General features: G+C 40.9%; 1 protein-coding gene across 1 annotated transcript in view; it reads right to left on the bottom strand.

Annotated features, from left to right (window-relative positions):
* The window catches only part of GALNT1 (polypeptide N-acetylgalactosaminyltransferase 1), a 109,253-nt gene that overhangs the window by 49,170 nt on the left and 46,151 nt on the right, over window positions 1-13,932 (bottom strand). The window contains 1 exon segment of the mRNA XM_018563586.1: window positions 13,348-13,522. Coding sequence (XP_018419088.1) covers window positions 13,348-13,522 — 175 coding nt within the window.

Raw genomic sequence — 13,932 nt, 5'->3', positions numbered from 1 at the left:
CGGCACCCCTCCCTTTTTTAGCCGACGGGGCAACTCGGGGGGGGGGGAGGAGTCCGGTGACGTCGATGTCGGTGACGTCACTGGAGCTCCGACGTGACTCCCGAAAGCCGGCGTAGAGCTGAGTCTTTTCATTTTCGATCGAGGAATTAATCATTAATTTCCCCAGCCCTACGTTATTTTACTCCTATCTGGGTGATAAACAAAATGTTTGAAAAAATTCCTCAGATGTATAAATGGGAACGTGACCTGGGACTCACCTACTCAATCGACAAATGGCGCAAAGCGGTTAAAGCAGTCGTATAAGGGTACCCCGTGTTCCAATCACTGGCAACCAGATCAAAAGGTTGTGAACAAATGGTATCTCACCCCCTACAGACCATCAAAATTCTCAAATGCCCAATCGCCTCAATGCTGGAGACAATGCGGAGAGAATGGATTTCCTCCCCATATTATATGGTATTGCAAATAGTTACGCTCATATTGGAACCAAATCGACTCATATCCCAGTTTCTATGTACACCCATTGACCCTTCTATTTCATTAGCAACCCTTCATATTGGGCTTGATGATTTCTCTGTACATTCTTCTTCACATACTTTTTGCAGCTAAAATACTGCTTATGCGTAGCTGGCTCCTGGATTAAAAGAAAATGTGTCAAGCCCTGACTGAAGGAGATTAGCCATTTTCCCCAGAAATGTAACCATGATGACAGTAAACATCTGTATATTCATAAAAAGTTCTGGTAGTGTGTCAGAAAACCAGAATCCACATTAATTCCCTCCTTTATGGAATTAAAATGTAAAATCATTATCATTTCAAAATGTATTCCCCCCTGAAGATATGGGTAAACAACGCGATTTAACAGCCTTTGAACGTGGGATGATTGTTGGCGCTCGGAGCGAGTATCAGCAAAATAGCAGAATTCGTTAAATTTTCAAGAGCAGCTCTTGTTACCAAAGTGTTTAAAGACTGGACTGTCAGCCGAAAATCTGGGTCTGAACGTGCGAATTGTGGCCGTCAGCGACTAGTCAATGTTAAGGCAGAACGGAGAGTGGCAAGACTGGTACAAGACAACAGTGCATCAAATTACTGCAGATCTTAATCAGGGATCCTCTCAAATGATCTTATACACACACAAGACAAATACACAACATATAATATATGTTGTATATGTATATATATATATATATATATATATATATATATATATACATACACACATACACACACACAAACATACATGCATACATACCATACACACACTACTGCATTCACCAAAAAAATCACCAATAGCAGACTGGCTATTGCTTCCCCTGCTATCTGCCGGTTTTTTTTTTTGTATTCCGACAGCGACCTTCGGCTGCTCTCAGATTACACGAACAGAGTCGGCAGCTCTAAGGCTGCCGGCTCGGTTCCTAAAAATATTTTCTGACCCACTCTTTCGGTTAGAGAGATGCCAGCCAGACAGCAGCAACAACTGGGTAAAATTCACAGTGTTTATTATCGGTACATTTAACAAATACTGTGGAAATAAAAGGATTGGGAATATCAGCCCAGATTATCGGTCGATCCCTAGTAAGGGCCCACACTAGAATCAGTCAAATTGTGTGGCACCAGCACTACTTGCCCAGGCAACCCCCCTTGTCTATGTTGTTCTGTCATGTGTTCCCCCAAGCAAAATTCATGGAAGCAGGTGAGGGAGCGAACTGTGTTAACATTAGAAGGCAGAGGAGACCCAGGCTAGGGCAGTGCAGCCATGGAGTATCCTCCTTTTCAGGATCCGATACAGATTTGCAGAAAATGCGCCCAGCTGCAGCACGCACCAGAGAGAGACCAGATGGTGGGTACATGAGCTACGAGACACCCACAAGGGAGGCTGCACAGGCGTTCTAAGTGGACCGTGGTCACAAGTGACTCAAGAATGGTGCCAATTTCAACTGTTACTGCTGAAGAGAGCACTGCTAATGAGTGACCACTAGGTTGCCTGCCAGCATCCATGGTTAACCCCTAAGGGGAACCGATGGCAGGCACTGGGGGAGAGGCTACCCAAGACATGAGATTATCTATGAAGGGCAACAGAGGGCAATAGAGACGTGCTGCACAGCTTTGCCCTCGGGATGCATAATCTAGCACAAACACCTTTGAATTTAATGTTTGAAAGAAATATACTGCTTGATACCATTCATAATGCTTACGGATTTTTCACTTAAAACACTGTACAAATGAATCAATCTACACACCCACACACTCCAAGGGAGGAAATACCTGTAAAAAAGACTAAACATTTAATTTCTTGCCGTCTGTGACATCAGAACACTCCTTTCACAAGAAATCCTCATGTGAATTCAATAGGAAAATTACTATTTGCAGGAGTGTTGATCGTCTGTATAGGTGAAACTCGAATAATTAGAATATCGTGCAAAAGTTCATTTCACTAATGCAACTTAAAAGGTGAAACTAATATATGAGATAGACTCATTACATGCAAAGCAAGATAGTTCAAGCCGTGATTTGTCATAATTGTAAAGCTTTTGGCTTACAGCTCATGAAAACCCCAAATCCACAATCTCAGATAATGAGAATATTACATGCAATCAATAAAACAAAGATTGTACATAGAATATCGGACCTCTGAAAAGTATAAGCATGCATATGTACTCAGTACTTGGTTTGGGCCCCTTTTGTAGCAATTACTGCCTCAATGCGGCGTGGCATGGAAGCTATCAGCCTGTGGCACTGCTCAGGTGTTATGGAAGACCAGGATGCTTCAATAGCGGCCTTCAGCTTCATGTCTCTCATCTTTCTCTTGGCAATGCCCCATAGATTCTCTATGGGGTTCAGGTCAGGCGAGTTTGCTGGCCAATCAAGCACAGTAATCCCACGGTCATTGAACCAGGTTTTGGTGCTTTTGGCAGTGTGGGCAGGTGCCAAGTCCTGCTGGAAAATGAAGTCAGCATCCCCACAGAGCTAGTCTGCGGAAGGAAACATGAAGTGCTCCAAAATCTCCCGGTAGATATAGCCCGGACGGAGATCAGCAAGGAGCTGATCTCCCGTCCTCCTCCTCCTGACGCCCTCGGAGCCGGTCCCGGGATCCAAGATGGGGCAGCGGATCCCGGGATTCAAGGTGAGGGGGTCAGGGGGGAAAAATTCTGTCCTCCTTTCTTCATTTGGACAAACCAAGATTATGCCTTCCCAGGAAAAACAACAGTCCTCTTGTTGGTTGTGTGTTCAGATGAAACACTAAGATCTGGTGGAATGCTGAATTAATTTTAATTGCTTAGGACATTACATGTACGAGTATAACATTGTGAAGAGGAGAACTTCATGTCAAGAGGAGAATAGGGACCGTAATATACAGGGGTACGGGTACTCCTAGAATGAGATCCTAATAGGTTGGACTTGATGGACTAATGTCTTTATTCAACGTCAAATACTATGTAACTATGTGCATCATAGATGAGCATGCACACAGAGTTCCACTTCAGCTCAAAAGACATATCAGTACATTAGTATATGCTGATCAAACATGCCCAGTAGGTCTCAGGTTTTGGGAGCTTACAAAAGTTTGAGCATATACTGTTCAGAGTATATGCTCATGGGTTCCATGGTGCAAGCAAAGCTCTAGGTTATATGTACCAAATGGTGTCTCGTAATCTTTCCAGTCCAAAAGATGTCAAGCTTTTTATCCTCTATTTTTTCTAGTGGGAAAACTAGGAGACTAAAGACTAGTCTTGGTTTGAACACTTAAAAGATGGATCAGGATCCAAATATATGGATTTACTGTATTCAAATCACTTAGTGACATTAAACCCTCAGATTTTTTAACATAAAACAATAGTGTAATGTGTGCCTTACTGTAATCCATGGTTGTTTCCCTTCTCTTTGCTGCTCTTCCTTTTAAATTTGTATCTCTTCTCATGCTGGGCAGAACTTCTGTTTTGCAGCAGACTGCCTTGTCTCAGGAATGGATATATGGCGTCTGTGTATAGGTTTGAAGCCTGACCCAGCACTACAGGAAGAGGCACTCAGCTGCAAAGGGAAGTTCTCCCCAAGCATGAGAAGACATGAGGATTTAAAAGGAAGAGCAGCAAAGAGAATGGAAACAACCATGAATTACAGTAAGGCACACATTACAGTATTGGTTTATGTTAAAACATCTGAGGGTTTAATGTCACTTTAAGCCATCAACAGGCTATAAGATGCTCTGCCTGGCAGATGTGAATTCACATTCCTGTGCACCTATACTTCCTCAAATGTCTTGCTTACCTTTCAAAAGTTCTACTTTGTTTACCTGCCCTTTGACCTTCCCACAATCCTAGGTATTTACCAAATATAACATCCAGTCACAGCCTTCTTGAGTGAACAATTATTTCACTGATAGTTCAGCATGCTCATACATGCCCAGTGCAGTCCACGGAACCATCTTAAGTTAGGCTTTGATCAAATTAAAAGCAATCAGCAAGGGGGAAAGTCAAGTGGTCTAGTGTTTTGTTGAGGCAGGTCAAGCCTCTATCCTACTACTTGACCTCCTATTGTCTCAAGTTGACAGGATCAATTCAAATGGAGAAACTAGACTTGGAGGCTAAGAGTCTTCCAACAGGCTTCTTCAGACAACAGAGAAAACATTCCCTGTGCCAGAGGTTGAGGATGATTCCAAATGAGATCTTTGGTTGTGGCAAAAGTCAGCGAGTCTGTTTCAACTGTTGTCGTCTATGTCCCTATACAGTAATCATGCTAATAAAGGATTCCTATGTGCGCATCACTTCAACAACCTCTTAGTCCAAGGACAGTCCACTGGGGGAAAAAAAGTCTTCAGCATCTTGGAGCTCAGAGAGCCTTTCGAATCCAAACAAGTTCCGTATTAGTTCCACGAACAAATGGATGACGTTTTTGTCCATAGATTTGGCGTCTGCTCATAAATGTAGAAACTGTTCACTGCTGATGGAGGTACCTCCAATCATAGATTCAGCACTGAACTCCCCAGAATTTCATGGCTGACACTATAAGCCATGAAGTCCTGGACAACAATGAACGTTTTCTTATCCAGCAGTTTCCTGTGGATTAGCAGCAAGTCGGGTTCCCAGATCTCATCCTGATGGTAATCCCTGAGCACAGAATGCAGATGTTCCTTGTCAAGAGAACTTTCTAAAGGGCAAGAGTAGTGGATATTTTAATGCTTATATGGTTTTCCTTCAGTCCAAATGGTATCCGGTTCCTAAATAGGACCCACAATTATCCTGGTATATGGATGGTAATCATTTGCTTGTGGCCCATCTGTCCAGGTTTCCCTCTCTCGTGGACTCTGACCCCGGAATCTTCTAGTCATCCTTTAATATTCAGGCCTACAGAAGATGCTACATCCAAAACTACCTTAAGCAGCTTGGAGGTTGAAAGTAAAGTCTTCCTTGCCTGGATTACTACTCTTCAGTCATTGAATGTTTGTTAAATGCTAGATCACCTACTAAATGTCACATATTCTACAGTGTGAAATAAGTTCATAGACTTCGCAAGTGTAAAAGGTTTTGTCTCTCTTCACCTTGCAAAGACCGGTATATTGGACTATCTTCAGGCAAGCAATATGTACTTGGGTGTCAGTACCCTCTATATTCATCCTGAGACACAATGGGCAGCTCATTATTGTTGAGCCAGTTCTTAAGGGCTTGTGCAAGAATTCACTCTTCAGAAAAGTCACTTTTCCTTTAGGATTTACAAATATTGCTGTATATGTTCTTTGTTCCTCGACTTCATCTAGCTCACACTTAGTCAGTATGGACAGTAACATGTAAAATATTTTTTCTTACAATAGTCCCTGCGGGGAGGAGGGTCTTGGATAGTCCAGATTAGGCTGCTAACCACCTTTTTGCTACATTTCACAGACAGGGTAGTGCTAAATCTCTCTCCCAGCATCTTCCAAAGGATGGAAGATCCTTCTATCTAAATAGGACATCATTGTTGCCAGAATTAAAGGTTTGTTTTTTTTTCTGGTGGTTTTAGAAGTGGCATTCTGCATGCACTAGGTCACAGCATTGTACCTGGTCAAGCAGATGGAGCCACAGATTAATCTCTGGGTTTGCTCTTCCGAAGGATGCCATAATTATGGATAGAATTTAGCGGTGTACCTCCAGAGTTTTTCTGGAAGGCAGTAACCTGGTCCATGTTCCTGTCCCATTAGAGGGTTTATCCAGGAGCCTTGTCCATGGTAAAATTTGGTTATGAATGTGTTTAAACAGTGTTCTAAATAAATATCTCAACATTACCCTCCCTGGTTGTGTGATCGCTTTGTCTCATTTGTATGCTGCAATGTGGGTGTCAGGAAAACATGAAATTGTATACTTACCCATCGGTAATTTTCCTTTCCTGACGCCAATACATGGCAGCATACATGACCCTCCCATGGCTTCCGCATTGAGTACTTGTTACGAGAAATGCTGCCTAGAGAGGCGTGCTTTCATTTATAACTGTGATTGGGCTGGGGGTGGAGCCATACCCGTTTGTTTGTATTGTGCTCCAGTTTTGATCAATTACCCCCATTTTGTTTAAAATAGAACTTTTTTTTTTTTTAATATAAAATTATAACCCGTCAGTGTGGGTACCTAAAAAGTCAATCTTTAATTTTGAGGTGTTAATGACCACATTCTAGGGATGTGGTACTCCACATGGCTTCCCTTGGAAACAATTCAGGATTACACTTGAATTAAAAAAAAAAAGTGTCTTACAGGTGTGTTTATATGTGTTCCAGTGCATTCCAGACCAGACAAAAGACAATCAGTATTTTTGTGGTCTGGAACGGGTCTGGCGATGATCCAAACAGTGTGAATGGGCCCTAACTACTGCAAGGCAGAAGTGCTAACCACTATGCCTTGCTTTATACCTTTGATTGCCTTAATGTCATGGCAGTCAAAGGGTTAAAACCTATCTTCAGACAATTATTTTTTTTCTTCGGCTGGGTTGGGTTGAGCTGCTAATTTGTGTGGCAAGAATCTGCTGATTCTTGTGGCAAGAATCGAAGGTGTTTCTGGACAGCTGCATCTGCTCAACCTGTACAAGGCAATGACAAGGTGACAGCGGCCGCAGCTGTCCGCCAGTGTTCTGATGTAATCACGCATGAAGCGATTACCTCCAGTTAGAGCAGCAATTCTCGACCTTTCTAGGGCCGGGACCCCTTGGTAACATTTGCCAAGTTGTGGTGACCCCCAACAGTAAAATTTAGGGTCGACGCAGCTGCTGCAGCGACATCCTAATAGCGGGAGACTCCCGGCGACCCCTGGCAAATTGTAATTCGAACCCCAAAGGGTTCCCGACCCACAGGTTGAGAACCGCTGAGTTAGAGACTGGTGAGACAGTGACAGAGTCTTTAACTGGAGGTAACTACTCCATGAGCAATTGCATCCAAACACATGTTAACTACATTAGGATTTTATTAGCACTACATTTACAATGTACAGTACTTGTAAACCAGACATTTCACAGATTACATGGGTGCCATAACAAGGGAAGGCTAAAGCTACAAGAGGGGAAGACTAAAAAAAACAACAAGCTATTTTCCTTATTTTCAATACAATTCATAAATATATGCATATAGCTCAGACTAAAAATATTTCAAGGTCATCATTTTTGTATTTAAATGCAGCTACCTAAATAAAATAAAAAGCTGAGCAAAGGATCTGGCACTTCAAGTAGTAAATTCAAGGATAGTATTTTAATCCAATCTGTATTGATCTTAAGATCAGACTTCTCATTAACAGAAGGCATGAACATTTCATTGTGTATGCACAACACAGGAGTCAATGAAAGATGTAGATTACACAAGTGCTGTTCGCTTCACCTTAGCATATACTTTATGATAGTGTAAGAAAAGTAATGAAAGGAAATAACCTCAGAGCAGGCTGAGCAAGCATCAGGGCAATGGCAATCTAGCTGGTGGTGCTATAGGACATTACAGAATTAATTGAGAATGGAACAGATACAGGTCAAATTTGACAGCATTTACAGAGTCTGAAAGTTTTGTCTTTGTGGCTACAAAACAAAGAAACAGAAGTGAGCTACAAAAGCACACCACCCCCTTTTGAAATAACATGCAAACAGACAATATTTGGGGAGGTAGGGATTTCTGGCAGACGAGACATAGCAAAGTTTCTGTTCTCTCCTGAAAATGCCTGTTCTGGCTGTCATGGGAATAGAATTCCCAGGTTTTTTTTAAAGATTTAAAATAACACACCGTGCCAAGTAAATGGGTACCAAATACACCAAGACGTAAAATTGTGAATGCTTTCAAAAGGGGAGAAAATTACTGTACTCAATGTCCATAAGCAACTTTAACCTTTTACAATTTATCAGTTTACCCAAAATATTAGCACTTAATTATTCATCTCACTCCGGCATGTGTGGCGATATCGAAGGACCCATTCACACCATTATGGTGATTTCCATTGAGTTAACCACTTGCTGCCCGGAGCAATTTCTTAAATTTGCACACACATGATAAAATCAGAATTTTGGGCTAGAAACCAGCTTAAAACCCCCAAATAATGATATAATTTTCTGAAAGCAGAGGAACTGCAGAATAAAAAAAGATGCTAGTTGCAATGTTATATCTTGCACGATATTTGAACAAATGTTGATCAAACCAGTATTTTTAGGATAAAATAAAACTAAAATGACAACATTTAGTGCACAACAATATAATGCCCAATGTTTCGGTAAAATTTAAAAGATGGGGTCATGTCGGGTAAATAGATATCAAACATGTCAAACCTTAAAATTGCGTTCGCCTGTAAAACCGCAAAAAACTTCCATACCCAAAATTGGCCATAGGCGACCCTTTAAAAGCTTTGAGTGCTCATCAATTTAGTGTGATCAGTGATTGATGGCCATGCTCTGATGTTTGCGGTGATATGTAACATGTGCGGCGTAATGAGTGCAATCATTTTCGCACGTAGGCGCACCCGACACATGTTTGCGTGTGTATGTGGGGGTAGGGGACTTCTAATAAGTGACTAATCTTTTTTTTTAACCAATTTTTTTTTAATATTTATTTTTTCACAACTTTATTGCCATCACATAGGGGGCATGCAAGAGACTCCCCAAACTTTTGGAAGAAGGTACTCTGGTCAGATGAGACCAAAATTGAGCTTTTTGGCCTTTAAGAAAAACGCTTTGTCTGGCGCAAACCCAAGACTCATCACCCTGAGAACACCATCCCCACAGTGAAGCATGGTGATGGCAGCATCATGCTGTGGGTATATTTTCATTGGCAGGAACTGGCAAACTGGTCATAATTGAAGGAATGATAAATACAGGGAAATTCTTGAGGGAAAACCTGTTCCAGTCTGCCAGGCATTTGAGGCTGGGATGGAGGTTCATCTTCTAGCAGAACAATGATCCAAAGCATACTGCTAAAGCAACACTTCAGTGGCTTACCATTTAAAATGTCTTGGAATGGCCTAGTCAATAGCTCAGACCTCAATCCAATTGAGAATCCGTGGCATGACTTAAAGATTGCTGTATACCAGCAAAATCTATACAAATTGAAGGGGCTGGATCCGTTTTCCTTGAAGAATGGGCAAAAATCCCAGCGGCTAGATGCGCCAAGCCTATAGAGATATACCCCAAGAGACTTGCAGCTATAATTGCTGCAAAAGGTGGCTCTACAAAATTGACTTTGGGTGTTAATAGTAATGCACACTCAAGCTTTCTATTTTTTCGTCAGATTTCTTGTCTGAAGATGCAAAATATTTTTTATTGTGAAACAAAGTGGTAGGCATGTGGAGTAAATCAAATTATACAAATCCCCCAAAAACTACAATTTTAATTTCAGGTGGTAATGCAACAAAATAGGAAATATGCCAAGGTGGGGAAGAATGATTTTGCTCCACTGTATACACTGTACTTATATTGTGCCAAGTTGGACTAAGTGGATGTCAATCAATAGAGCTGAAGTTCATTTTTAAAGTGTATTTCCACTTTTGCAGAAACTACCACTATGTCAACTTTTTTTTGGGCATCAAGTCTGTATCAGAAAGTTTAGTGGCAAATTCATGAGGGCCATGCAACAGTTTTCTTGCCATTCCCAAGACATGCATGTTCATATAGTTGTGTGTGACACTTCTTCATGGGGCGCATTTCGTAAGAAATACCACAGTATTGGTGATAAGAAAAGGGGAGGTAAAGAAGACCTCTTGCGTGTGGGAGTAAATTGTACTTCTCACCACTCACACCACTCACAACTCTTGATATACAAACAGGTGCAAAATTAAGAAACCCCCCTAGCATCACAACCCCGCCAAGAACATGTTACAATTTAAAAGATATACATATGAACAATAACCTACAGTATATGCAGAGTAAACGCACAGCATATATCAGTAACTAGGCAACAAAGACGCTGACTGCATCGCCACTGTTTTGCACTGAGGTAGTCCCCAAAATCCAGGTATCATGTACAAAAATACTAATCGGGGCACCTTATGTTAAGCAGATAATCTCCCCATACTGGTAACCGAACATAGTGAGGATCTTAAACAACCTGATTGGTGGTGATTACAAACAAAAAAATAAAAAAAAACAGTATAATAAATTATCAATGAGCATCGTACTCAAATTGTGTATACAGCATGTATATTCAAAGAACTGTAACATAATGCATGACAATGTAACATATTGTAAAAATACTAATAGCAAAATAATCAAAAGGCTTGATCAGGTACAAATTACAATATAAGGGAAAAAAAATATTGAAAATTGTTGAAATATGTGATATTGGCATATGTATGCACAGAGACAGGTATGTCACTTGATCAGGTACTGGTATCATTATATTACAACAGATCACCCTTTTATGGAGGTTGCTTGAAAAGGTACTATTCATCATACGGGTCCCTTTTTACACCTAAGATCATTACGGAATAGGTACTTGCTTATTCAAAATTGAACACATCAAAAAGGTACAACTGATTACCTCTATCTTAGGCTGGCCATATGTCCCGTTATTTAATTTCCGCCACATTGATAATAATGTTAAGACACCCGCAACTGCGGCCGGCTGGCCTTAACTTCTACATCTGTGTGGTTAGCCAGTCCCCTTGAGGCGCACTCCTAAGAAGTCTCCATCGGCATTCTTCTTCCGTGGCAGCACTGACTGGGACAAGTTACATATAGACGCAGAGAGCGCACTCTGTGTCTATACGCAACTTCCTCCCAGTTAGTGCTGCCGTGGAGAAAGAATCATAATTTTCAATATTTTTTCCTTATATTATCCTTTGTACATGATAATAGCTCCAATGTATCAAGGGCAGCGTATTATGCTTGCCTCAGTGAGCCTTTTGATCATTTTTATTGATATTAGCATTTTTCCAATATCATATAACATTGCCATGCATGTGTGCGCTGGTGACCTTCGGAACAAGTTCAGTTTCAAGCTGCGCCATCCGCAGTCATTTCAAGCACTCACACTAATTTAGGAATTCCGGTAAGAAGTGCAGCAGGATTTATTTTTTACATGTTGGGAGTAAATTGAGGCAATTCTGCAACAGATTTATAAGTACTTTACCGACAGTTCATCAGGCAAAAAAACAGTGACAATCATAGCGCAAGTAGTGTCTTTATTCAACCTCAAATACTATGTAACTATGTAATTACATATATACAGTAGCAAACCATCAAAACCAATCACCTCCCCCTGTCTGATGTCACAATGACTTCATATTCCTGCCAAAAAAAAAGCAGTGTCAAGTCTAGTAAGTGGGAAAGCATTGTCAAGTGCAGCATGAGAGGGGTCTAAGCACACTGTAGGATGGCCGTTCCTTACCCTGCACATTTGTTCCCAGCAGGTCACTTAGCATAGGAAATGTCGCCATGGCAGCAGTAATGCTGCTTCACAAGTGTGCCTACAACAGTCCCACATGTGGCAGAGCGTGGAGTGGGCGGTGTCAGCAATATCAGGACAGTGGGGCCACTGTTCAGGATGCTTGTTTACAGTTGTCACACATGCTGTGCAGTAAGGCAAAGCTGGCACCATCCTGATAACAGGGGTATTCTCAACAACCTCTGCTCCCCACGTCACTATGTCGCCCTGAGGAAGGGACCCTGCGTGGCCCCCGAAACATTGGTTTGATTGACGCATGTGATGCACAGTCAATGAAAACGAACAAGAACTTTGCATCCTGTGAGTGCTGGCGATTCCTTTTATCTGCATTGTAAAAACACAGGGCACCATCCGTGTCATCACTTCGAGCACTGCTATTCAGAAAGAGAAAGGTCTACAGAGCTGTATGGAGTGCAGGTGACAATCCACAACACTTGAAGTTACATGAATCTGTCACAAGAAGCGCCATGTGTTGCATGAATGGGGGACAGAGTTCTACTGGGCGACTACGACACAGAATTTGTGTTTATTATGTGTTTCTATTCACACAAAATACCTAAAAATTAAAACAAATTCTTACATTTGTAGTTGTTCCCTTGGAGCAGATTTAAACAGATCACTACAGGCAGCTTCTATTGCTAAAAAAAAAAAAAAAAAAATGGCAATGTGCACATACGGGATTGATTGAGGGACAGCTTTGTATTTCAGGGGCATTAACATACAATGTGCAAGCTTTGCACCTGTTAGGACAGAGTCCAAATCTATTTTACAACTGAAAATGAGAAATGTCTGCACAGTAAAGACAGGGTTATTTATGGTAAACATTAACTCTCCAGCCCCCTCTTTTACATTACATATAAACATAAGCTAGTTAAAAAGGGAAGCAGGGTATCCATGATCAAAAACTAAAAATAAATATGTATTTCTATTAATTATATTCCACTCCTAAATAACCATATCAATCTAGAAGTTCATAAATTTACTTATTGAAGATGCCCATAGGATGTACTTTGTCGATGCACTGACCATTTTACTCAGCCCTGTAAATACACACTTCCTTGTGACAACTCACAGAGCCTGCCTTCTGAACTACAACTCAACGTCTGAACAATGTAACATTATATCATTGCTTGCTGGAAGATTAGAAATCGAGATTGCATCACATGAAGCAGCAGGGAAAGAGCTGCAAAGCACACTGGGAATCCAGGAAGATGTTGAAAGTGATGGGCAGACAGAAGGCAGTATATAAAAAAGTATTTTATGTAAGCTTATGTAATTCATTGTAAGCATTCATTGTATAAAAAAAAATCTATAGTATGTATTTTCCCATTACAATGCTGATGTTATAACAGGATGCTGTGAATTTAGAACTTCTTTAAAATTATGTTATGCGACTAGGAACATGTAATAAATAAAATCAGTGTCATTCCAATCTGGCTGCAAAAGTGAAAATCCTCTTTAATAAATCAATAAAAGCCACTCACCCTTCTAGCCGGACATCAGGTAAAGTTCTGTTGAGTGCTATCATCTCACTGGCCATTAAATTGAACTGATTAATTTTAAACATTTCCCTCATCTTCTCATGGTCCTCTTTAGGTAGGACAACAGGCTTCCCCATTTCCCCTGGGCCTTCGTGCGGTTTCTGAACAACACCAGGACCTAAAAAAAAAAAGGAAGAACAAAAAGGTCATTTACTTGAGCATAGAATCTAACAGCACAGTCATTACATATTGATGTGTTTAGTTTCTCTATGCAGTGTGTTTGCTTAAAGTAATGTAATCAAGTGCCAAGTTAAGTCAGGAAACTAACGACAATTTTTACAATCCACTCTTATAATTTCACTTTTGTTGAAAAAAATATTAATCCCTTCTGGGTGATTAATGTACACTGCAAGAATTTGAACCAACTTTGAAGATTCCTACCAGTTTCTGTTCTGAAGAAAATTCTCGTTTCTTGGCACGTGCCCTTTCCAGACTGATCCCTGAACTGGAGGGTCTGGGTTCATTATTATCAGCTGGTGGGCTTCCTGGGTTATATTAGGGAAATGTGCAGTGTCTGTATCCCTGAAG

This window comes from Nanorana parkeri, unplaced genomic scaffold (genome assembly GCF_000935625.1).
Source record: "Nanorana parkeri isolate BGI_ZX_2015 unplaced genomic scaffold, ASM93562v1 scaffold678, whole genome shotgun sequence".
Taxonomy (NCBI): domain Eukaryota; kingdom Metazoa; phylum Chordata; class Amphibia; order Anura; family Dicroglossidae; genus Nanorana; species Nanorana parkeri.
The sequence above is the reverse complement of the archived record's forward strand: the minus strand, read 5'-3'. Positions and strand labels throughout refer to the sequence as shown.